This window comes from Columba livia, chromosome 20 (assembly GCF_036013475.1).
Source record: "Columba livia isolate bColLiv1 breed racing homer chromosome 20, bColLiv1.pat.W.v2, whole genome shotgun sequence".
In the NCBI taxonomy this organism is placed as follows: domain Eukaryota; kingdom Metazoa; phylum Chordata; class Aves; order Columbiformes; family Columbidae; genus Columba; species Columba livia.
Genome location: NC_088621.1, coordinates 5,275,949 through 5,301,023, shown reverse-complemented (window position 1 = coordinate 5,301,023; position 25,075 = coordinate 5,275,949). Strand labels below are relative to the sequence as shown.

General features: G+C 45.8%; 2 protein-coding genes across 2 annotated transcripts in view; both read left to right on the top strand.

The window, feature by feature from the left end:
* The first annotated feature begins 635 nt into the window (after positions 1-635).
* On the top strand, positions 636-17,709 carry TMEM248 (transmembrane protein 248). Its single transcript, XM_065037025.1, has 7 exons — positions 636-945; positions 10,208-10,382; positions 11,039-11,324; positions 12,588-12,738; positions 13,486-13,669; positions 14,141-14,284; positions 15,047-17,709. Exons 2-7 carry the CDS (start codon positions 10,224-10,226, stop codon positions 15,065-15,067), a joined length of 945 nt encoding a protein of 314 aa, XP_064893097.1. The 5' UTR covers positions 636-945; positions 10,208-10,223; the 3' UTR covers positions 15,068-17,709.
* A 3,021-nt stretch (positions 17,710-20,730) lies between these two features.
* Positions 20,731-25,075, top strand: part of LRRC75A (leucine rich repeat containing 75A) — a 78,604-nt gene continuing 74,259 nt past the window's right edge. The window contains exon 1 of the mRNA XM_065037024.1: positions 20,731-21,144. The gene's annotated coding sequence lies outside the window, so the exon portion shown is untranslated. The remainder of the gene's footprint in view (positions 21,145-25,075) is intronic.

The window sequence follows — 25,075 nt, the reverse complement described above, 5'->3', positions numbered from 1 at the left end:
AAGGTCATTGTAGTGGTGAAGTTCTCAAGACTAGCTGGTGGATTTGTAGCTAAAGTGTCTCTTATGTTATCGAGACACGTTTAGTGGGAGCGTTTTCAGCAACCAAATCCTGAGTGCCCCAGGTGAGATGGGTTTCCAGACCCCGTGGAACGAACTGGGAGCAGCTCTCACAGGAACCTGCGTTGTAGTGTCGGGGTAACCAGGCTCCCCTAAGATTTCGTCTACATTTTATTAAGCAAATGACCTTTCTGTAGGTAAAATAGGTAGATAGTTTTGTCTTGCTTCAAAGTCAGGCAGTTCGGTTGCCCCAGTAACAACTGCGGAGTGTTTAAAAATTCAGCCTGCGCAAGGCGTGTTTGGCGTTGGACGCCTTATTATTTTAATGTTTTGGGTAATGTTAATTGAAAAGGGGGCGGCGGGAAGAGGGGTTGGGAAGTGCCGGTGCTGCACCCCCGGCCTGAGGACACAACGAGGGCGGGGCGAGCCCTGAGCGCTTCGCAGACCGTGAGCGGCCGCCTCCGAGCCCGTTCCCGGTGCGGCAGCGAGCTCGACCGGCCGGCGGGGCCGAAGCGGCGCCCCCGCAGCCGCCACCGGGGCCGCTGTGGCTCCCGGCTCGCTGTGGCTCCGCCCGCGGGCGGGGGCCGGGCCGCGCGTCGCTGGCGCCGCCGCAATTTTGTCCCCCCCGCGCCACCGTCCGCACGGCCCGGCCCGGGTGAGAGGCTACGGCTGCGTCCCCGGAAGCGGCGGAGCAGGCGGGTGTCCGGGCGGCGGCGCCGGCAGCGGCCTCCGCACCCCCCGCCCTCCGGCATGTCCCCGTAGCCCCGTCAGGGCAGGACGATGGTGCAGAGCCCGCCCGCACGGCAGCCCCGCCGCCTCTGAGCCCCGCCGCCGCCTCCGGGCCTCCACCCGCCCGGCCCGGGGGCCTCTTCCCCGCCTCAGGCGCTGGTAAGATGGGGACGGGGCGCGCTCCGGGTTGCGGATCCGTCCCGGCCGGGATCCCGCCGGCGGGGCGCTGGGTTGCTCCGGTGACGGTTGTGTAAGCGGGGAAAGCGCCGTGGAGCCGCCGCCGCCCCGGCCCGTTGCGGGGCAGAGCGGCTGAGCCGGGCTTTGCTTCGGTGTGCGATCGACACGGGGCTGCTCGGGCTCGCCTGGCACATTTTAGTGGTAATTTTACTTTATTATTGGCTAAAACAATATTTTGAAAGGCTGTTAGCTTGAACTGTGTGTGTGTGGCATCGTATCAGGGCAAAACAGAGTATTCTGGTAGCAGTAATTTCAGTTTCAAAATAGCTTCTGAATACTGATTCCTTCTTTTCTTTCGGTTTTTTTTTCTTCCATTCACTACATGTCCATATTCTATCGCCTTTGCTTTTTTTTTTTTTTTTTATTTAACTTACATCTATAGACGCTATAACGTTTTTAATAATAAATTTTAGGGTTTATCACGCCTAGAGCATGGCTGCTAGAAACCTGACGTTAAATTTGAACGGTGTATCGCAATGGCAGCGATGGACACCCTGGGAAACATCCCTGCCTGACAAGGGACACAACCATTGCAGCACAACTGCTGCTTTGCTGTTTTTTCCACTTTGTTTGTTTTTTAAGGGCTTGTCTTTGGGGAAATTTATTTGCATGCTTAGCGCTAGCGTATAATTGTATGGGTAAATTTGCCCTGTTAGACAAGCCTTGAGATAAGAATTCATTGAGGATTAATATCCTCATCGAACTTCTGAGTTTTGTAGTTGGAAGCGTATCATGAGATGAAAGCCTATGGTGGCTGGGCCGATCTTTTGTGGTAAATCATTAATGCGTTTTTATTAGCGGCTGAGTGATAGGAAACACGTACTAAACCTTTTGCTTCTAGGTTTGGGCGTACAAAACGGTTCTGGGTTCATCTAGTGAGCTGCTGCCGCTTCCATCCACCCGCTTTTCCTCTGGGAATAAGCTGATGGCTAAATCCAATGTCTGATCAGTAGGTGTTCGCAAGGGGAGGCGACAACTTCTGTAGGCAGCCTGAGCAGAGAGAATATTGAATTGTCCCTGCCAGACGGATGCTCTTTGACCTTAGATTTAGTCGCATCAAAGAGGATTTAGGACCTTAGTAGCTTTGTTACCTCCTGTGATTTGAAGAGTGGCTCGGGGCCGGTGGAATGCGATTCTTCTTTCCCACTTGAAAGACAAGAACTTGAAATGCTGCCTGATAATACAAAGTAGACAGTGTGCTGGGTCATGGAGAGGAGCATCTGAAGGCACAGACAGAGCTCGGTGTCCTTGTCCCCTGGCAAGAAGCAGGAGACTGGCACGTCCGTCCCCCCTGGCCGTGTGTTCCTGCAGAGTGATCATCTTTATTGTTTTATTAAACAGTATATATATATATTTATTTTTCTTTTAGAAATAAAGCTGTTCTATTAAATGACCCGTAAACTAAGTATTAATGAAACTCGTTGGCGTCAGCATTTCTTTGCTTTTCCCAAAACTCCCCTTGCCAACAGCACGTCTGTGTTGAGGGTTCCATTTTCTTGAGAAGAACACTCCGACCTGTGAATAAAGCTGATTCCCAGGGCTCTGAACCCAGGGTTTGATTCGGAAGAAAACTTATATATGCCTGGGCATGTTGGGTTTTGTTAATTATCTGTAAAACGGAGACTCCACTTACCTATGTGAGTTTGGGCTAAGCAAATTAAAGTCCTATTTCTTTTGACCCATGGGGGTGAAGTGTAGAGATGTGGTAATATTATTGCCAGATCCTTGATATTTCACGTATTGCCCTGGTCCTGTACTTCAGCCACTGTGGCTGCTGTTTGATTTTCTCTGTCCCTGGCACCCGCTGGCTGTTTTCCTCCTCTCACAGCCAGCCTTGTGTTCTTTCCACATCCACAACTCTTATTTTGCTGTTTTATCCAAAGCTGCCATTTCCTCAACGCGTCGCATTTTCTGCTTGTGATTCGCGCCGTGTCTGGGTCACCTCACCGTTCTCATTACAAGCAATAGTTGCCATTACAAACAGTCTGAAGAGCCTTTTTTGGTGGCATTTTTCTGCACTTACACAGCTGAATTCTGCACCGCGTTCCCTAATGAAGTCAACGATTAACCTCCTTAAATTGGTCACTAAGCCAGTTTCTGATTATTAAACTGTTACTGAGACTTTTCAGACTTGTTGAGTAAAGCCTTTCTGTGAACTGCGTTTGTTTGGCTGTTGTTGGTAACGATCTATGCAGAATTTGGTTTCTCGTGGCGCTTCAACAGGTCCTATAAAACCAAATCATTTTACCTTTGCCTTCCTCTCCCAGGCTCTCTCGCTAATCCGCAGTAACCAGAATAGCATTTTTTAATACAACTTCAGAGCCTTTAATATTGTACGTTTTACTGTCATCCGTATGATGTAGATTGCGATGTCACGTTATAAATCACAACCTTGACTTGTGAAAGTTGGGAGGTTTTAAAAATGCCCAAGTGAGAACTGGTGTGTGAAAGCGTGTCCTGTTTCCATGGCACAGGTTCTCTTGGCAAACAGGGCTGCAAACCATCTATTTTCAACCAGAGGTTCTGTTTCCGTTCATTTTACACCTGGGGACGTTTTAAATGGTGTTTTTCACTTTTAACAACAGTCGGAATTTGGGGTTCGGTGAACCAGTGAAATAAGACTTCCCTCACATCATCTGTATTTTCTGGCTTAAAACCTTTCTATCTTTTTTTGGGTTTTCAGTTTTTGAAAACTCTTAGCATTAAAAACAAAAGTATTTGGAACTTGTTTGCATTTGTGTGTTGGCGCATGAATATCTATTTAAATGGTAAATTTAAATCAATGTTGCTGTCGCAGGACCTTGTGTTAAATCCACAGACATTTTGGACTACAACACACGTTTGTTGGGAAGGGCAGTTAAGAGGCTGGTAACTTTGTTTACTCAGATTGAGTAATGTCTGACCCACAAATTTTCCTTTTTTATTTTTTAACTCATCTACTTATTATTGCAAGTTTCCCGTCTTTAACAAGAGTTACAACTTGAGCCTTTGAAATCCAGTATCAATTTGATCCTCAAAATTTACTGTCACTCTGACCAAATTACTTCTTGTCCTTGGCTTCGTTTTGTGGGTAGAACTGAGGTGTTTGCTGTTCATGTAGCTCTTGGGATGTTGAAATGCTTAATTATGCTTTGAAGTGTGTTTTGAGAGGTGAAAATAAACGTTTGAAGCAAGTATCATAGAATCACGATGTACCATGTTGGAAGGGACCGAAAGGATCATCTGGTGAAGCATTTTGAGTCGTTCTGGTCTTGCAAGTCCCTGGGCTCTCAGGTTTGTGTTAAAATCTGCTCCCTGACTGACTCTGTTACCTGAATTGACAGGAAGCTCAACAGGAGCCAACAGTGTGCCCAGGTGGCCAAGAAGGCCAATGGTATCCTGTCCTGTATCCAAAATAGGGTGGTCGGCAGGACAAGGGCAGTGATCCTTCCCCTGTGCTCTGCATTGGGGAGGCCACACCTGGAGTATTGTGTTCAGTTCTGGCCCCCTCAGCTCAGGAAAGAGATTGAAGTGCTGGAGCGGGTCCAGAGAAGAGCAACACGACTGGTGAAGGGACTTGAACACAAGCCCTATGGGGAGAGGCTGAGGGAGCTGGGCTTGTTTAGTCTGGAGAAGAGGAGGCTTAGAGCTGAGCTCAGCACTCTCTAGAACTACCTGAAGGGCAGTTCTAGCCAGGTGGGGATTGGTCTCTTCTCCCAGGCAGTCAGCAATAGGACAAGGGGCCATGGGCTTCAACTCTGCCAGGGGAAATGTAGGCTGGCTATTAGAAAGCAATTCTTTGCAGAGAGAGTGGTCAGGCATTGGAATGGCTGCCCAGGGAGGTGCTGGACTCGCCGGCCCTGGAGGTTTTGAAACTGAGATTGGACATGGCACTTAGTGCCATGATCTAGTAAATGGACTGGAGTTGGACCGAGGGTTGGACTGGATGATCTCTGAGGTCTTTTCCAACCCAGTCGATTCTGTGAATAAAAGGAGGGAAGCATTTTTCAGCAGGAGATGATGTGAGATGATTCACAGTTATCTCCCACTTTGGGTACGTTCTCCTTGCACAGTCTGAGGCAGCTGCTGCACATCTGGCTGTCGATCCGGCTGGATTTGCTTGCAGTGAAGGATCCGAGGTGACGTTTCCATCAGATTTCGTCCTCCCCAAGTCCCAATTGCTTCTGTCCCCGACTCTGTGAAGGAGGTCGATGGCACTTACTGTGCGTCTCTTCACTTTGTTTGAACTTAAGCGGCTGCAGATACTGGCGCCCTTTTTTTCTCTAGATATCATTACGGTAAAGCGAATCTTCCTATAAAATTAGTTGGAAGCCCCTCTTTTCCTTCCAACTGCATGTTTTATGATAAATATTATGTTATGAAAGATTTGAAGAAAAAAAGCATTGATTAGATTTCCCCAATTCCTGAAATAAATTGACTGTAAAAGCTCATGTAGTCAAAAGTCATGTAGTACAAACAAATAGGTCATTTGAGGGCGTGAAAGGGCAGCCTTCTGGTGAGTTTAGAAGCTTCTGTTTAATTTTGATCCTGTTTTCTTTCCCTTAGAGAAAAGAGAGGGCATAATAATTGCTGCTGCTATGAGAACCAGACAATCCTTTATTTTCAGTTGTAAAATTAGGTGAGGTTACTTTTGATCGGCTGGTGATATTAGATTAGAGATACAGCCATTCTTATTAACAATTAGTCTTTATAAAGCTTTTACAAAGCATTTTGAATCTTTTGAACTTTAACAAGCAGCTTTGCAGTTAACACAACTGTGATCTATTTTGCTTTACTGTTTTAGGTATTAGACATCAAGTTTGGTTTGATGAGAAGATAACCAAATTAAAGATATTTTTGGCACCTGCTACTGTTGACTGTTCTCAAATGGGAGGCACTTAAGTTGGGGATCAGCACCATTTCTTTGTTTGCATGGTATTTATGGATGGTTTGCTAGGAAAATCACAGTTCGGTTGATTTGTGTGTATGGATGTTTTTCTGGCACGCAACGTTATTTTCATTCAAAGTGGTTAACCCTGACGTGACCCATTTCCTAACTCCCGTTGTACTGCTGGTAATGAGGCATCTTTGAAAACATGGTTTATAAATAAACTGAGCAGCACAGTTATGATTAAATGCTGTTATTCACAATAAGAGCTTCAGGCTTAGGAAATACGAGGTGTTGATGTGCGCTGTTGGGATGGGTTGGTGCTGCCGGCTGCTCTTCCATCCCCAATTTTCTTCCTTAAGGTATTTCATTGATGTTTTTTTATTATTCCACCCCCAAAAATGTGTTTTCTCCTCTAGACTGTGACCATCTTACATGCACAACAAGAAGGGGAAATATTTGTGAGGAAATGACATGATTTTCAGCTTTCTGGTAGGACGACGTAGTTGGCATTATGGCAAGATACACGTTGAAATTGTCAGACATTTACTTTGATCTATAAAGAATTCTTTTTGTTTTGTTTTGGCAACAGTGATTTAATGTTTAATACCTGCTTTAGTGCAGCACACTTTTTCCCCCTTGTTGTTAGGAATTCAGTTCATTTGATATTAAGCCCCCAAATGGGAATTTAATACTTCTGCTGTGACTCATTTCATTGACTTTTTGGTCTTTGCAATCGACTTCAAAGTTTTCCTTATTTGTAATTTACTCTTGAAAAACCCATGGGTTCAGAAGTTCCCTTTTCTAAACTCATCTACAAATCAGGAAGAATTTGAAAAGTTACTTCAAGGTTGCTCTATTTGGTTTGAGCTGTTGCGGAGGAAGATTCTCTTAAATTGTAGAATAAATGACTATTTCCTCGCTTTTTAGGTGTCCACCCAATTCTGTGTTTGCATGAGACACTGACACATTAACTTGTGTATTTCTGTCCTTTACCATTTTCATCTTTTTAACTGGATAACATAATTTTGGGTGGTTTTGGGGCCGATTTAAGAGCACATCTCTCCTGAGCACCGTCAGCTCTAACTCTCCCCACCTCAATTACTTCTGGAGCTGGTGCCCAATGTTCCGGGCTGGCAGTTTTCGTTCTCCCGTTGTGCTTGAGCTCCTCGTTAGGATGACTGTGGAGATGTTTATTGCACAAGGACTAAAAGGCCTGGCCGGGGCGGAGAGCGGCGTACAGCGCTCATTAGAGCCGCTTGCTAAATTATTTATTGAGCTAAAAAGTGAAATCTGATCTTGCTTTCCTGACCTGCCAGGAGGTTTTAGCGTTCGGTTTCTTTTTTTAACGGTGTGAAAAAGAAACAAAAGTGATGTTCTTTAGGTTATTCATTTACACAGAGGAAGTTGTTAGTTACAACTAGAGCTGGTAGGAAAATAGCATTTGTGTTGTGTTTCTAATGGGCCCTAACAGAAAGGAGTTTGAGTGTGTGGACCATTAACCAAATCCCTAAAATCTAGTGGGAATGTATGTTTTGATTTACAAGCACTGATCTGTTTCACAAGGTCTTGAAAAATTAGTGTTATTTAAGCACTGTATTTCAAAAAGAAGTCAGCAGTTCTTCAGGCAGTGATGTGGAAAAACTCCTCATTCTGGTTTGCATTAACCATGTCCACGACCATGAGCCAGCACTGGGCCCTTGTGGCCAGGAAGGCCAATGGTACCTGGGGTGGGTTAGAAGGGGGTGGTCAGTAGGTCAGAGAGGTTCTCCTGCCCCTCTGCTCTGCCCTGGGGAGACCACATCTGGAATATTGTGTCCAGTTGTGGCCCCTCAGTTCCAGCAGGACAGGGAACTGCTGGAGAGAGTCCAGCGCAGGGCAACAAAGATGCTGAAGGGAGTGGAGCATCTCCCGTGTGAGGAAAGGCTGAGGGAGCTGGGGCTCTGGAGCTGGACAAGAGGAGACTGAGGGGCGACCTCATTAATGTTTACAGATATCTAAAGGGTGAGTGTCAGGAGGATGGAGCCAGGCTCTTCTCGGTGACAACCAATGATAGGACAAGGGGTAATGGGTTCAAACTGGAACACAGGAGGTTCCACTTAAATTTGAGAAGAAACTTGTTCCCAGTGAGGGTGGCAGAGCCTGGCCCAGGCTGCCCAGGGGGGTTGTGGAGTCTCCTTCTGTGCAGACATTCCAACCCGCCTGGACACCTTCCTGTGTAACCTCATCTGGGTGTTCCTGCTCCATGGGGGGATTGCACTGGATGAGCTTTCGAGGTCCCTTCCAACCCCTGGCATTCTGTGATTCTGTTATTCTGTGTCCATTTGCTATTTTCATGTCAGCTCCGGTATTGAAATCCACAGTTGTTCTCACAGATGCTCGGAAGGCATATTACGCTTCAGAAATTGCAGCTTATAGCATTTTCTAATTGCTTTCAAAGCTGGTGAGTTATGGGAGCGTATTAAGCAACTGGCACTTAAAACCCAGTGATCTCTTACATAAAAATATTAGTCTGAATATTTAGTATATATCTGCTTTTTGGTGCATCCAGTTTTATGGCTGATTTTAGACCCTGTGGTAAACAAGAATGCTAATGGCGCTGTTGGAAGCCCCCACACGAAGGGATCCCAGCGCTGGATGTGCTGCGGGTGACACTCAGCTTTGATTAAATGCTGTAATAAAACCTTCATCCGCGGTGTGGTTCTCAAAAGGAAATTCAGACGGGAACACTGAATACAACTCAGCTTTCGGTTTATCTTTTGATTGTTTTCCATCTCAACACGTGTCTCCGATGTTTCTAGATGGAGTGTTGGGGGTTTTTTAGCTGGGGCTCATTTAAGAAATTTGCTGCCGGAGACAAGATGGGAGGTAAGACGCACAGAGATGTGGATTGAAGCCAGCGTGGTCCTCACCCACACCAGCTCTCCCTTTCCATCCTGTTCCCGCCTTCTCCCAACACCTTCCCTGGCTTGTCTGGCCATAGCAGAGCTGGTCTGGGATAGATATAGAAATTCTGGTGAGGTACATATTTATCATCACCTTTTCTTCTCCTTCTCTCCATCCTTCCTCTGCACTCCGCTTGCCGCTCTCAGCCACACTGTGTTGTAAAGAGGTGTTTGCAGCACCCGATCGTTCTTGCTGATAAAAAGTTGCCGGCTTTCCTCATCTTTGCAAAGTGGATGAAAATTGGTTGATGGTGCAAAGTAGTAAACCCAGGGCATGATCCTGTGCTCTGGAGTGAGCCTGTTTCAGCACATTTCACCCAGGAGAAGCAAGGAGGTGCGAGGAGGAGACAGGGCAAGTCAGGACACACACCTCGGTGTTGGGTTATTGCCGCAGGATCTGTGGTCTCTTCTCAGTGAGTTGAATTTTCCCCTTTCTGGAGTAGTTTTGCAGGTTTTGTCGATATTCCTTCTGTTAAGAATAACATTTCTGCCAGTGAAATCTCAAGTACGCACAAGGAAATTGTGATCGTCGTACGTTGTGGCATCTGAAAAAGGCTTTGTCTGAAAGCTCCTCCTTTTCCCTGTTCGCTTTACGTTGTGATTCAGTAAACTTAGTCTGGGTCTTTGTGCTCTGCAAATGAAAATTCAGAAGGGGAATCAGACAAAGTATTTTAGGCAAAAATTGATGAGTCAGTAGGTTTCCTCATAAGGTCATTTCTTTGTTTACAGACTCTAGCGAAAGTTCTCTAGGTCCTGCAAGAATCAAATAAAGAAACGAGTCTTCCAGCCTCCACCATAATGCAGTTATTTGGTGTTTCTGACCACAGGATTCCTGATGCAGAAGTATAAAATGATGCAGCCTGCATTTTGGACCCCGTTTTGAAGGGCTGGTCCTTCCCCTAGGGATGGGGAAAAGGGATCTTTGATCAGCCTCAGTTTTGGAAGTGTATGCCGGGATGTACAAGGTTTGATGTGTTACAACTCCATCCGCACCGTAATTTGGTGAATTAAAATATTACTGGAATTAGCGTGTACCAGTGTATATTCTGCCTAGGTGTGTGGGGAAGGAAAAGAGCTGGTTCTATTGCTCCTCAGCGATATTTGACTGTGTTGGAAGTTGTCCTCATTTCTTAAAATCCGCTCCCAGCTGGCAGTTGCAGGTGCTGAGAAGGCGAAGTCAAGCGTGTTTTGATTTGTGCTTTATTGAAGGCATACTGTGTTCAGTGAACAGCACAGAGTCGTGTAATTGAATCTCATTTTGGTATGTGATTCCATTTTTTGGTTGTCAAGCTTTCACCTTATGTGATCCACCAACCCGCTCCCTGTGACACACGCAGCCCAGTCACTTTCTTCTGATATTCTGTGTTTTCAGGTGAACAATCAGAATAATGTTCAACATAAACCTATTGGAGAACCTGAAGGTTTACATCAGCAGTCGACCTCCGCTTGTGGTCTTTATGATCAGTGTAAGCGCTATGGCAATAGCTTTTCTGACACTGGGTTATTTCTTCAAAATCAAGGAGATCAAGTCACCAGAAATGACAGAGGTAGGTACAGAAAGTTCCTGAGCTAAATAGTGGGAGTACTAATTTGAAAAACATGCCTAAAGCTGATGAGTTGGGTTTTTTCCCCCCTTAAGAACCCTTTCATGGGAGTGTGCAGAGTCTTAGGGGAGTTTGTCTTCATTTATATTTGCCTCTGATTTAATAAGGAAAGAGGCTGTTGGTGTGAATGTTCTAATAGTCTTTTTTTAGTGTGAGGATGAGGCCAAATCTTCTGACATGGCTCTTCCCTCCCGTGGCCTTTCTGTTTCTCATTCTGTTGTGCCAGCTTGTTTGTGACACTTGTGACCTCTTCTAGCACTATTGTGCAATGAGGGCAACCTTGCTGGAAACCACTCATGCCCTGAGCGTGGTGAGAATGCGCCAGTGAGTCTGTTCCTTCCGTAGTTTAAAGGATATTCTGCTGCGCTGAGCGCCGCTCAGGCCGCGCCTGCGATTTAGCACGTTGAGCTTTTGTAAACAACTTGCCCGGTTGTTGAGATGGTCGTGGTGGGATTTGTCCTTGCTTTGTGAGCCACGTGGTTTTGGTGAAATGGCCTGGGACTGCGGGATGGTACGTACCGAGGTCTGCGCTGCTCTAGGGACCTGGCAGCCAACGGTGAATTCGCTAATCTGGTTGAAATCTTCACATTTGTTTTAAGGACTGGAATACTTTCCTCCTGAGGTTTAATGATTTGGACTTCTGTATATCCGAGAATGAAACCTTAAAGCATCTCATCAACGATACCACGACTCCGGAAAGCACCGTGACCAGCGGGCAGGCGAGATCTTCCACGCAGTCTCCGCAGACTCTCGAGGACTCTGGTCCCATCAACATCTCCGTTACCATCACCTTGACGCTGGACCCGCTGCGGCCGTTTGGCGGATACTCTCGCAATGTCACACATCTAAGTTCCACAATTTTTGGCCACCAGATTGGGCTCTCAGGTACGGAAGGAATGACCTTTGTAAACGTGAATGAAAGCTATATAATTAATCAGAAACTCTCCAGCTTATTATTGGTGAGATAAATCTTTTACTTAAAACATACGTGTGTTTTCACATTTGTAGTGAGTATATTCCTATATAAAACTAGAAGAAACTTTTTCCTGCGTTCAGAATGGAAAAGAGCCTCCGAGTTTGCCAAGATTAGGTTTTGCAGTTCTAAATGATCAACCTAATGACAATGGAAGGTAATTTTTAGGCCAACAAAGTTCCAAGCAGCAAAAGCGTCTGCAGTGACCATCCTCAGTTTGATCTTGATACATCTTCAAGTCATTAACTCACGTTTTAGAGGTATTAGTGTATATATAATACATTAGAGATCAAGGAGCATGTTGTCTAAAAATATAGAATTTATCTCAAATCTGTACATGAATGAGCTTTAATATCAGAAACAGCAAGAAATAAGGTGGTTACGCTTTCTGTGGTGTGAAGTGACTGATGTGCTGTGTGGCTGCCCTGAGAGTAAGTTTTGACAGGAGATTGTAGAAAATTAATAGAAATTGATAATAGGACGCCATTGAATTTTAGTTTTTAGCAAGGGCTGCATTTTATAATGCCTGAAGGTGTCTTGAACCTCCTGTGAACAGACATTTGCCATAGCTGTAAATCTGTATTACTGTATTTTATGTTGTTGTTATTATGTTACTGCTTTAAAAGCTACCAAATGCAAGTTCCATTTCCAGTAGCCTGGATATATTTTCTCTGTTAATATATCCGCATGGAGTTAACATACACTACTTAATCTGCAGTTCAATAGCTGCTGGCACCTTTTTGTCTACAAAAATATCTCCAATTTGAAAAGTAAGTGTTGGAAAAAGCAGCTGTGGAACCAAGTCTTTAGAAGGCTAAAGGTCTGTGATTTTACTTTCTAATAAAGTTCTCTGAACACACATGAGTTCACTTATAAATAGTGAGTTTTTAATTTCTGAAAGGAGCCTCATGACCCCACTTTTTGTGGGGGCAGGAGAGATTAGGAAGACCAACAGCTGGGTTTCTGTGGTTTGTTGTTGGTTTTGGTCTCGTTTGGGTTTTTTTTAAACTTTCTTTTTCCTCTCTTTGTTGATAGCAAAGATCCTGGGTGGCTTCAAAGGGACAGAGTCAGGGTTATGGTTACTGTCTTAGTTGTTTCCATGTTGTCCTTATCCTATTGATTGTTGCTCAGATACTTTTGTGAACCAAACCCAGCTTTCCTTCTCTTTCTCAAAGGCAGAGAATCCCACGAGGAGATCAATATCACGTTCACCCTTCCGGCTGCCTGGAATTCCGATGACTGCGTCCTGCACGGCCACTGCGAGCAGGTCGTGTTCACCACCTGCATGACCATCACAGCAGCCAGCAACGTGTTTCCCGTCACAGTGTAAGTGCATTTTAAACACTCCATCACAGGCTGGTTAGTAGGTGATTCATTCCTCAGCTGTTCTCTGAGATGGTTACTTCCTGATGAAAATTATTGATTGTGGAAGTTTATGTACCCACCTTCCTTTCCCCACAGGAAGAACCGTGGCTTGAGACTTTTGCTGGCTTTTAGCAACACTGCATTTTTCTGTGCATTTTTCTGGCCCCTACCTGCCTTTCAGCATGTTACCTGTGATTTTAAACTGCCCTCAGAACAAAAGAATCTGTGAATATTTAGGACAGATACCCTATAATTTAGTTTCCCTACCTTGTGTGAGAGCCAAGCCTTGACACTAAGGTTCTTATTCTCTTCCCTGCTGAGAGATCAGCATAAGCCAAATGCTGCTTTGCTACCGTCACCCAGCAGGTACAGACCTCTGATCAAAACAGCTTCTCTAGATTCTCTGCCACTATTCAGCACACCCTGGAGAACCACCAGATAGATTCACATGACGTCTGAAGCCTTATGAAAACCAGTGTTTTCCTAATTAAGCTGTGCGGTGTTGACTTACTGGCACAACATGTAATTAAATCTAATCATAGTATAGAAATCATATGGTTTCTATACACTCTTTTGGTTAAGCTTTGTTTTTTGTAGTTGTTTTTGGAATGTCCAAAATCAAACTGTGTTTTACGCTGTTCTAAAAGTTCGCCTTACTGAACATAGAGAACCGCAATTAGGGTGCTAATTACTTCTGTTTTTCTGCAGTCAGCCACCACACTGTGTTCCTGAAACATACAGCAACGCTACGCTTTGGTACAAGATCTTTACCACCGCAAGGGACTCTAATACAAAATATGCACAAGACTATAACCCTTTCTGGTGTTACAAAGGAGCAATTGGAAAAGTGTATCATGCTTTAAACCCCAAACTCACTGTTATAGTTCCAGATGTAAGTGTCGTGGTGTTTTTATATGTTATGTTGAATAAGCGCTTAGCTCTGTTTTAATGGCCTGTGCTTCTGTTTGTGTCCTAAAATAGTCGTATTCAGTGCTGGTTTGTTATGTAGTGCAAGAGTTGAGACAGAGTTGGAAACGCTTTACCCCTGGTGGGCATGATGGTCTTCCTGTAATCTCCACGTGCCTCACAGCTTTGAATAACTCACATTTATATCCTGAAATCATTTGACAAAAGGCACTGTCAGTACATGGGAAGAGATCTCTCGTGCAGATTTTTAATGGGAGGAACATTTGGCCTCTTTATGTGCCACAATTAGGAATCACTTTCATTACTGTGCCAGCTGCGTAATGGGGAGAAAGTTGATTCATGAAGTAATTTCTGTGCTGATCTGATAGTTATTGCTTTAATATAAAATGCCAACTAACGGTGCATTGTCAATAAATGGTTTTAATTTTCTGTGCAGGATGATCGCTCTCTTATAAACCTGCATCTCATGCATACCAGTTACTTTCTTTTTGTGATGGTGATTACAATGTTCTGCTATGCAGTTATTAAAGGCAGACCAAGCAAACTGAGGCAAAGCAATACAGAATTCTGCTCTGAAAAGGTGAGTCTGTGTAATAACAAAATATTGACTCTGATAAGAAAACATAGAAAACCTCCTTTTTTACATAGTACAGACTGTTCTTTCTTATCTCCAGGGGTGTAGATTTAATTCCTTTTCAAAGAGACATGGGTGTTTCATTGTGGACAGTACAGATGGGTGCTACAAAATACATATATGGGCTTAGTAGATCCTCAGATTTCTTGGAACTGGATTATTGCAGTTCAGTAAGTGCTATAATGCAGCTGTTCTACCCTGATTCTGATGTTACTTGTGCTGTTTGTATGAAGCATTGAATAGATAGCATTGAGTAGTTTTATTTGTCTTTTATCACAACAGACTGAAAACTTTGAGTAAAGCGTGGTACGTAATTCTAATAGTTGTTAATCGGAATTAAATGAAAACAATGACAAAGCTACTGAAACAGTCAATATTCAACGCTGCATTGGAGACCTGCACTTTTCTTGAAGGGTTAAACGTGAATATGCTTAATTGTGAAGTAGGAAGCTAATGTTGGCCCCTTTTGATATTAATGATATTTTGTAGTATAAGCTGTTTTGGTTTCTTGTGTGGTGTTTGTGTTTTAAAAACTGATTATGCTGAGTACAAACCACCTTCAGACTGACTTTGATTTCCTTTCCAAGTCAGACTTTTCAAGGCTCTTTGGAAAGGCAAGGGCAGATCTGCCAGCTGTGTGGAGATCAGGAATATCACCGTTACAGGATGAAGAAACTGACTTTAATTAAATGTTTTCTTTTTCTTTAGGTTGCTTTGTCAGAAGCATAATCCACCCTCTCCTTGACCGAGAATGACTGAGAACCGTAATCATTGCCTGCTGAACCCAGAATGGGTCTTAACACTCTGTGAATACATTATCTTGCAATGTTGGTTTATTCCAACCAAAGACATTTCAAGTGCCTGTAATTGATTTGTACATATTTATAAAGGTATATTCAGAATAGGTCAGGTGATGCACTTGTTCCGCATCGTAGTGCGGCCGGAAACTTTCAGTCTTTACCTGTGGACATAGCCGAATGTTTGTGTAGATATGTTTAGTGATATGGCTACATATAGTCAGAGCAAGATATTTTTGTCTAGCTGCATCTGGGCAGGTTAAGATGCCTTTGCAAGTGTCTCAAACGAACCAACAGATCTTTGTTTTTTGCCCAACGATATGTACAGTGTGTTTGAAACAGTATGCACCTTTGATATCATGCCGCATTTCCAAAGCCACCAATCTACTACATTAATTAAATGTGTGTTTGCGTGGCCTGATACTTTCTTCCATTTGTTCCTTGCTTGCAAGAAAAGATATCAACATTTTAGATTTGTTTTTGAAAAAGAAATACTTATTCACATTTTAATAGTGCTGTATTTAGGACAAACTTGTGCTTTTATTCATAGTAAAAAAAAAATATAAATGAGTGAAGTCCCATCTTAAAATGTTTCTTATTGAAAAGTGCTAAGCTGGATTTTTATTTTATTTAAATTTCATTTGGCTTGCTGAGTGTCGGAGGATCAGCAGAGACTGTCTGGAGCGTTTTCCGCTTGGCCTCCCCCCGCAGCCCTCACACCAGGACTGCGTGAGCAGCTTGCTCTAAACTTCTTTTCTTTTCTAGAAAGTGAAGCTTAATAAAAAGCTGTATTGTATGAGCGTCTGTCGGGGCTCTGCACAGCCTTGGGCAAGTGCAAATGACGAAAGGAAAGCCCGTAGTGTGTTACGGAGCTTCGCGCGGGGGCTCTGTCCACCTCTCAAGGGCAGCGGGAAATGGGACTGACTTGCTTGGCTTTGTCCCATTGCCAGCGATCGCTGCCCGCGCGGGGAGAGCGGCAAGGAGAGCGCTGGGGCTGCTGCCATGAGGTCAAAGACACCCCACAGTAAAACACACGCTGTTCTCTATGTCCATTCTTAATTCTGAGCTCTTGTTCTCTGCATTTCTCCCTTTCTCATTCTGGCTTTTGCTGTTTCTTTCTGGTTTTTTACTGAGTAGCCTCAATTGTCCCGAGTCAGGGTTTTCCCGCAGACTTACCCACCACCGCTTTTAAAATCTCACTGATTGCCTTAATTGACCTTTCATCTTGTCTTTCAGCTTTCTTGTCAGAAACTGTAGGTCTGCACACACACACAAATGCTTTCTCCCCTTCCTCCTTTCGCTCCAAACCACACAAAAGAAGGAACTCAAGTCAAAATCTCACAGTCTCGATTATGCTGGCCTAAAATTCTTAGTTTATTATCTGTGGGCACTATTGAATGGTACCCTACTGGTCTGTATGTACGGGACTTCAGTAAGTTCACGAGTCTTCAGTGTATTGAAGCAAAGTAGTCGCACTTTTCTTCAGAACATGTTTCCTTTCTAGAATTTTGGTTCCTTAAGTGGTGTTAACTAACATGCATTTTTCTCCAGGGATGTTAAGGCAAAGCTTTAGAGGTGGCCGAGTTTGAAGTTTAGGGATAAAACGAAGCTTCCAGTGTTCTCCTGATGCTGCTCCGGGCTAATCCGGCTTCGCCGAATGAATCGGTGAAGTCAAAACAGGTAGACGGCTCCTCATGAAAACTGTCCGAGCTGTTCCTAACGCACCTACCCAGCCTTGTGCATTAATGCTGGCTTACAGAGTTCCCTACGAGGGTGGCTTGACCTGGGGACCAAAGGCAGGAATAGAAAGCAGACTGGGGTGGCGTTGCAAATTCTGGAAATACCTAAAAAACACCCAACATAACGCAACCCCTCTAAAAAAGCAAAGCCGCGTCCTTTCCGTTTCAGCAGATGAAAAATCAAACTCCGAATGTTCTAATTAAAATTTAGTTAAAATCTTGTTTTGCTATTTCAAATTCAAGGAGCCTGCTTTGCGATTTATCGCCCGCCGTATCGAAGTACCCAGAAATACTAAGATTGCAACACGCAAATGCAAAAGAGAAAATGTTAGAGCTGTATTTTTTGGCCTTGGTTTCCCCCTCGCAGCCCGCGTTGCAGCGCAGAGGGAAGCGCGTCCATCGGCTGGAACGCTGCAGTGCTGAGCAGTATTGGCTTGTTCTGGGCGCAGTCTACACAAGTTAAATGCAGCCAAACAGAAGAGTAAAAACTTAAAGTTCAGATCATATTGATCTTTCCTTTTTTTGTTTTCTTTTTCTTTTTAACTATGACTTGAATCAGTTTTGATTCTATTTGTACGTGTTTTCTTGTTCTTAGAAAGCTGCCATTTTCTTTTGCGTTTTTCTTTGCCATTACATAGAAAATCTGAGCCTTGGTTTTTCAACCCTCTGCAGGTGATTGTAGGGTTAAGATGGCTTGTTTGTTTTGTTCTTACATTTCACTTGTCTTGTTGCATGATGGTTAATAGCTGATTTGGAAATGACATTTCTCTCCTAGATTAATTTTGTGTTTGTAAGATGTGCATATTGCTTTGCAGAATAAAAAAGATGAAGTTTATTCTGTTGTCTTTGTTTCTCCTGCCCAGTTGCTGTGGAGGTTTCCTAAATCACAAATCTTACATTGACCATAGGAGGAGATAAGTGAAAGTCCACAGTAGATTGGGATTCTCAACCCTTTGTGTGCATGTAGTGCAATGAGCACCTTTTTGTATTACTGTTGTTTAGGGAATGTGGCTGGTGCCTGTCATATGAAATGCAGAATTTGTCACCTAGACCCATGTCTCCTGTTGCTTTTCCTTGATGACAATCATGCCTCCCACTGCCTCCTCGCTACAGGTGCCGTGTAAAGGACTCGGCTGAACCAGGACCAGACGCTGAGTGTGTCAGAATTGCCCAGAGTTGGTTGGAGAATGTATAGGGATGGCTGTTGAAATGAAGATAATGTGACCTGTTAAATTCTAGCTCCAGTTACTGGGCAGCTGGAACAACTTACACCTGCATGTTTTTGATGCTCGAGTAAGAAAAACATACTTTGTTTTGCTTTTGGAAGCTCGTTAAGAGCTTGGCGCTGTGTATCTGGCAAGTGCACGGCAGCCAACCCGTCTTACTTCTCTAAAAAACAGAGTTTGAAGCATCCAAATAGCGCCTGTTCGGATCTGCTGGTGAGTGCGAGTGTTGTTTGAAAGCAAACCTGTGACATCATTTTATAATTTGTACTGATGCAAAAGACTCTTAAGAATTAGTAGAAAACACTTAATAGAGTAGTTTTTGTGAATCCCCTTGTTATGGCTCCAGGAACCTGGCTGGTTCTGAAATGTCCGTCCTGAAGGAGCTTTAAGCCCCGTGTTGGCGTGGTCTCAGCTTTGAGGAGTCTGTCCCTCAGCCACCCAAGAGGAAGAGAAAGGCAGTCGGACACGTATTTACTTGTTTTCTGTTAAACAAACTCTCTTTCATAACTCGAGCAGCCGCTATTTGGCAAATACACAACTTTGTTTAATGAGTTCTATAGAAGCGCAACTTCCTTGAAGAAAATCCTGGTGTTATAGCTCTTGTTGCGTAGAGTTACACTTGAGTAAACTTACAGTGGGTTCCCACTGGGGAAAAAGAACTCGGTGAAGCAATATGTGATTCAATCCATTTTGCTCTAGAGTTAAAGGTGAGCAAACTTCTACCTTCAATATTTCCCAAGCGTCTTAATATAGGAAAAGTCTTGCTGTAATTTAGTGCCATAGCCTTAAGTCAGGTTCTTTCAAGGCTCCCTCCTGGCTCTTGATAACATGAGCAGCTTAAACCTGGGTGTTTTACACAGGTGGTACAATGGGGAGGTGGGGAAAAGGCTTTTTTGCTGATATTTCCAGGTGCTGGAAGGTTGGAAGGGTGGGGTGAGCAGAAGGGATTCATTTGATAACACTGCAATCAGGCTGTTTGCTCATAATGATGGTGTTTGTTAGCAAACTAAAATAAGAGCAATGAAAAATTAGGTAAAGCTTGCTCATCTGGAAAAAACGCACGTGCTGTGTTTGCAATCAGATTACACCTGATGCTAGCAGGCTGCTCCAGATTGGGATGCGAAGTACCATCTGCCGTCAGCGATGGCGTTTCTTTAATCGGGTGCTTTGTGCCAAATATTTTGGTATTACGTGAAAGTATTGCTGCAAATGAGGAACAGCATCTGTCTGCCAGCAGCGCCGGCTCTCTGCAAGCAAATTGCTTTAGCCCTTTTAAAATGGAGAGTTTCAGAGGAATGTTCTCAGAATTTTTGCGTGAATGAGTGTGCTGGCAGCCGCTGAATTTTGGACTGTAAATTCTCCTTTTCCCTCCAGCTCTAATAAAAATTTTGCTAGTGATGAATTCCTTGCTAGAAAGAGAAAATACAGCTGTAGCTAAGCCCACGTTTCTGTTAAACTCTTGCGCCTTGTGCTGTTAACCAGCTACTCGGTGACTTTCCAGCTTTTGATTTCTGAGCTCCACAAACATCCTCCTTGAAGATCCCCGAGGAGCTGCACACACAAAGGTTCCTTTGTGGCATCTGTTATCTGGGTATTTTTTTCTGTTGGCTTGTGCCAACTTTTCGGGGACTGACCTTGAGGTGTCTGTTAACCCTGGGTTGAAAACAGCTCTGCTAAATGAACAGCAGCCGTGCTGGGTCTGGCCCTTGTTTCGGTGCCAGGCGCCGTCCCTGTCCCTCGGTGCCCCCGCCGGCTCTCGGCAGACCTGGCTTCCCTGCTCTGCCTGCCTGGGTGACTTGTCAACTGGCGTTGTGTTTGTAGGTCTCAGTTTCTGCTTTATAAAGGGCTTCTACAGCTCTGTGCGCTATGACCTTTGCTGATAGAAGGAATTTATCCTCAGCTAGAAAACGCATCTGATTGTCTGATGGCTCCGGGGAATGGGAGGTTGTATCACAGCCCGCAAGGCTTCCTAGCAGAACCTATGTTCCCTATTTACCTTTTGAGGATATTTTCTTTACAGGGTGTTCAAATAGCAATGGAGGACCTAAGCATACATTTCCTTGTGCCATCTCTATTGTTAACTCCTGGCAACATGATGCTTGCACCTCAGTGCAAACAACAGAAGATTTAATCTGTAGCTACAAAAAAAGGGTAGGACAATCATAGACCTAATTAATGTTTGGGCATAAAGCATTTCACAATACACTATATTATGATTTATCCTTTGAAAAGATCCCTCCTGGTAATCACCTCTGTCTTGTAGCAAGAGGGGCCTTTCCAGGCAGGAGGGTGGCAATATCCTCCCTGTGGTCTTGGTATAAATGACACCGTGGAGTTTTGTCTGCGGGGAAGGTGAGAACCCAGGAGCAACTCCAGCAAGGTGAGTGACTGAAAAACGTGTGTAAACCCAGTATGTCCTGTAGCCATTTCACCTCGGAGCCCCATGTGAACAAAGCTGTCATTTTCTAGCAGGCACAAGCGGCTAAGAAACACAATTTTGTGGCCTGTAGATGGGGTTGTGGCTACATGCATCTAGCAACACTTGCCACAGCTCAACACCCCCAGCAGGATTTTCACCCCAACTTTAATTCTGTTCCCCCTGGACTGTTGCCCTCTCCCTCCTTTGGCAGCAGCATTTGCTGTGCAGATGGGACTAGGTTACTGCCTGCTCTGCTGTGGAGGGTGGATTCACCATTTTGCAGAGTAACATGGACAAACAAGCTCATAAGAGCCACCGAGAGAGGTGGTTGGGCTTTGTTCTGGCATTTAGCTGGAGCAGGTTGTGAGGTGGAGCTGTGATTACCCACAGGAGATGCCCATCACCTCTGATTGCTCCTCAGCTGGGGCTGGGAGGCTGTGGTTGAACTGGGGCAGTCACAACCGGGCTGCTCCCTGTCCGCTGGGGTGACTTGTCTCTCCAGGGCACCCTGGAGAGATATTTGAGGCAGTAAATGGATGGTTTGGGTGCGATGGTTCCGTGTGATAGGAGTCACTGCTGGGATGTGAACAGGCTGCGCTGGAGCTACTGGATTCCTCTGGTCCCGGTGAGTCCTGCCCCTGGGGAGGGTTGGGGTGCGGGGCTGCAGGGGTGTCCCTTTGCTGTTGTGGGGCAGAACTGAGCTTCAGGAATCTCAGAGGGGTTTAGGGGACTGTGGTCAGTGGGCTAAGGGCTCGCTACAGGGCTCAGAGCCATGGGAGCAGCTGAACTCACACCAAACCTTTGAGCCTCACCCTCCTGCAAATGTGTTTATGCTCCTTATGGCTCAAGGAGGGACCGAACAGCTTGAAAATGAGTATTTCCAAGACAATTCTGACTCAGATCAGAGCTAGTCCAGGAGACCTGAGAGAGCCTAGAAACAAAGAGAAACCAAGAGCTGATCTGGGTCAGGAAAAGAAATCTGAACCTCCTGCAAGAGAATAATTTGGAGCACTGAGAGAAACAGAAAACGGTCAGCTGGGGTAGGGGAGGGGGGCTGCGCCCTCGGCGGGGGTTCGCAGGGTGGGCTGGAGGCCCTGAACAAGGCTGGGGAGACGCTGCTCATTTGGGTGGCCCCGCTCTCCCCGTGGGCACCACTAGATGGCGGCAGGAGCTCAGCCCGGACCTGGTTTTGCTGGGCGGGGAGCGGAGCCCAGGGCTGGGCAGAGGCGGCACTTGTGTGAGGCTGGGGATGTCTGTCCTGCGGGGGGGGTGTCGGACACACGGACCCGCTTTCTGCCTCTAATCCTGCGGGGAAAGGGCAAGAAGGGGAAAATCAACGCTGGCAAAGCTACTCAATAAATAAGCAGTAGATATAAGGTGCCCTGCGTCCCGTTCAGGGCACGCAGGCTGCTAAGGGATGTGTGTCTGTCTGTCTGTCTGTGCTGCTGCCCTACCTGCTCGGAGCAGAGCTTAGCCAGAGCCCTTTTGGGGGCTCGGGTCAGCAGCAGGAGCTTGTGACTCTGCCTGGAACTCTAAGGGCCCTTTTCTTAGTGAAATGCTCCATCATGTGGACCCTGAGCCCTCCTGGGGTGTCTGTGACCCCAAAGGCAGGTGGCAGCATCACTTGGTGGGAAGTCAGGGTCTGCAACTCCTGAATGAGTGTGAGGAGCAGTAGGGCGAAGGTCCCTCCTTCCCCTGATAAATGTATCCTTGTCAGATGTTCTGGACCCCTTAAAATAGGCGAGGATTTGTTTAGGAAGGGGTGGAAAATTATTTCAAGAGCAGCAGTTTTCCAGTCCTTTGCCCTGGTGTTCCCAAGTGGTCTCTTAGTTCAATGGGCTCCTTTGGGTTTTGTGCAGTGAGCTCAGCTGTAGGAGTGAAGATGGGGATTTTTCAGCAGGGTTGACTTTTATCTGTAGCTTCCAGACAAGGCCGTGCAACAGGGGCCCTGTAGGATCCCTAGGGCTGCTTTGTAGGACTCTTAGACTGGCTTAAAGCTGCTCCTACAAACTGGTGCTTGCTGCAGAGAAGCAGCTCCTCGATACATTCGGTGCTGCAGAGACAGCCCGATATCTTGGCTTGGTTCAGTTCCCACAGGTCCTTCCACATTTGCAGTTGCTTGGGGAAAGTCTGGGGAATTAATTCCTTTTTCCTGGGTCTTGCTCCCAGACAGGGAAAGGGAACAGCAGGAAATTTGTAAGGAATAAATTGGGCTTGTGGCTCTCCCCCACTGAAGGCCAGCCTGGCGAGCGGAAGGCTTACTGAGCAAAGGTCAAAGCAATTAGACAAGCCTGTTCCTGCTATCGATTAAAGAAGGTATTGAGAGGATTTTCCGTTCTCCATTGTGATAGTCATAAACTTCAGGCCCCCCCCCCGCCCGGGTCTGATATTGGTGGTTGTCTGGCTTAATTCGAAATTAATGTCAACAGTGATATCAGGAGGGAGAGGCGATGTTGCCAGGAAGACGGCTCAGACTCTTGCTGGCAGCAAGACATCAGTCTCTCTTGACCAGGACCCAGCTCCTGTGCTTAACTTTGCTCTGAAAGACACAGGAATTAGGTACCCAGCTGTTCTTTGGAGGATTTCAGTTTTTCCTGTCTCTTATTTTAAATAAAGTCACAGTCTCCATGTTTGCCAGCTGTGGTGGATGGGGGAACTCTTCCCATTTCTCCCACCACTTTGGATCTTGCATGAACGAAGATGCTGCAAGCACGGTACCTGCTGGCTGTTAGCAAGAGAGGCAAACTCCTGGCAAACACACTGCTCCGGGAGTAATTATTTGTGACATTCCATTGTGCGTGAATAAAATGGTTTGTAGGAATACAGGAAACCTTCATTGCAGGAGATCTCCTGCCCTGGGCACGCTGCTTGCACAAGGATGCTCTCGCATCGCTGGAGCCTGGTGTCACAGCAGCCCTTCTGCAGGGGTTACTGTCTCCCCAGTGTTTTGTGTGCAGAAGGGATGTAGTCCCATACAAAGCGTTTTTTCAGCAGAAAAGCTCCCTCTGCCAAGCGGTTGCCCGGGCATGACTGTACATGCGTAAAACAAACAAGTGGCTGTGGCGCGGGGGGAAGCCCGGACCCTGGCGCACAAGGCAGCCGTCATCTTCTCAAAGCCGGGGCACAGCTGGAGGCCAACACGGACCCCAGTGTCAATTAGAGCAGCTTGAAAGCTGCTGTGTTTGAGCTGACAGGCTGGAGGAAGGACTCCCTTGGTGTCCAGGGCTTGCTGGAGCCCAGCGCTGCCGGGGCTTGCCTGCTTTTGCTTGGTGGGGGTGGCTGAATGTACTGGGGCAGATAATGGTCCCCTGGAACGGTCACCCTGACAAAGCCAAAATACTTAGAGAAGCACTTCCCTGTCTTTGAGAATTGGGATCTAAGCAGATCCGCTGAAAACTGGAGGGCTAAGTGTGAGCAGGGTTGACGTGCCAACTACTGCAGCATCGAGATCTTCCCCTGAGTAATTCACAGCATCGCAGCAGCAAATGGAGCTAAATTTGAGCTAAAGTTCATGGCTGCCCAATGATGAAGTCCAGGCTACCATTTCTGGATGGGATGGGATGGAGAGGACGTGGTGATGCTCCCCAGGAGAAAGAACATGCCATGCAGGAAGGCGCTCGCAGCCCTGAAACCGAGGGTGAGGGGCTTCTCCCATTACCTGCCATCTGCTGCTGGCTTCTCCATTAAACTCTTGCAAGCCTTAAGTCCTTTGAGGCCTCCTGGTGCTGAGCTGGCTGCTCAGTGAGTATCTTAACTGTCAGATTAGAGCTGAGTGGTCTTTCCCCAGGTGGGGAGAGCATTAGCCCTTGGGGGCTGACAGGGATGGAGCAGGTTTGGAGTTTTGCTTAAGGGCATGAGCTGCTGTGTGTGAACAAGGCTGGTGTTTAAGGTCATGGGCAACAGAAACTTGCCAAAACCAACTTTTTTGGTAGTGTTGAATCCTTCCAGGTTTATAACCTGTTATAACCAGGTTTATAACTTGCTTTGAGTAGCAGGTGACTTCAGAAACCTCGATGACTTTAGAGCCACCGCTCCCCCTGCGTGCTGGTGAGACCCGTCTGCGCTCACACCTCCTTTTATTTGCTGCTGCGCTTCGGGCAAGATAGTAACGTGTTTTCCAGTGAGAGCATCTCCCAGAGCATCTTCAAAAGCAAAGAGCATCTCAATTTGTCTACAGGCATGGCCTGGAGGAGCTTTTAGTGCTGACGCAGCTCTGCTGTGGTGTGAAGGAGGCTGGTAAATGCAGTGGGAGCCACTCTGGGTGTTCTCCATGTGAGTCCCATGGTGTGACTTGAGGAGGCCAAAAAGCTCATGACTCTTGCACAATGTGTCTGCTATTTCTGGCCGAATTTCCTGAGGGCTGCTTGCAGATGTTCATGTTGTTGGAAGCACGATGTGTCCAGGATCTGCCGTGTCTGTGTGGGACAGCCCGGGAGAGCGGTCAGCATCCCGCTGGGGAGGTCTCTCCGGTGGGTCTGTCTCTTCTGGGGCTTCTTACTAACATGTATTGAGGTGCTGAAAACAGAGAGTGAATCGCTAACCTGTTCCATGTGGGA

What these genes read in the sequence shown, in the direction of transcription:
- TMEM248 (XM_065037025.1), top strand. Translation starts at nt 10,224, where the DNA reads ATGTTCAACATAAACCTATTGGAGAACCTGAAGGTTTACATCAGCAGT. An exon ending in CCACCAGATTGGGCTCTCAG is followed by an intron (nt 11,325 to 12,587) that starts GTACGGAAGGAA and finishes TCTTTCTCAAAG; the next exon opens with GCAGAGAATCCCACGAGGAG. An exon ending in AACGTGTTTCCCGTCACAGT is followed by an intron (nt 12,739 to 13,485) that starts GTAAGTGCATTT and finishes GTTTTTCTGCAG; the next exon opens with TCAGCCACCACACTGTGTTC.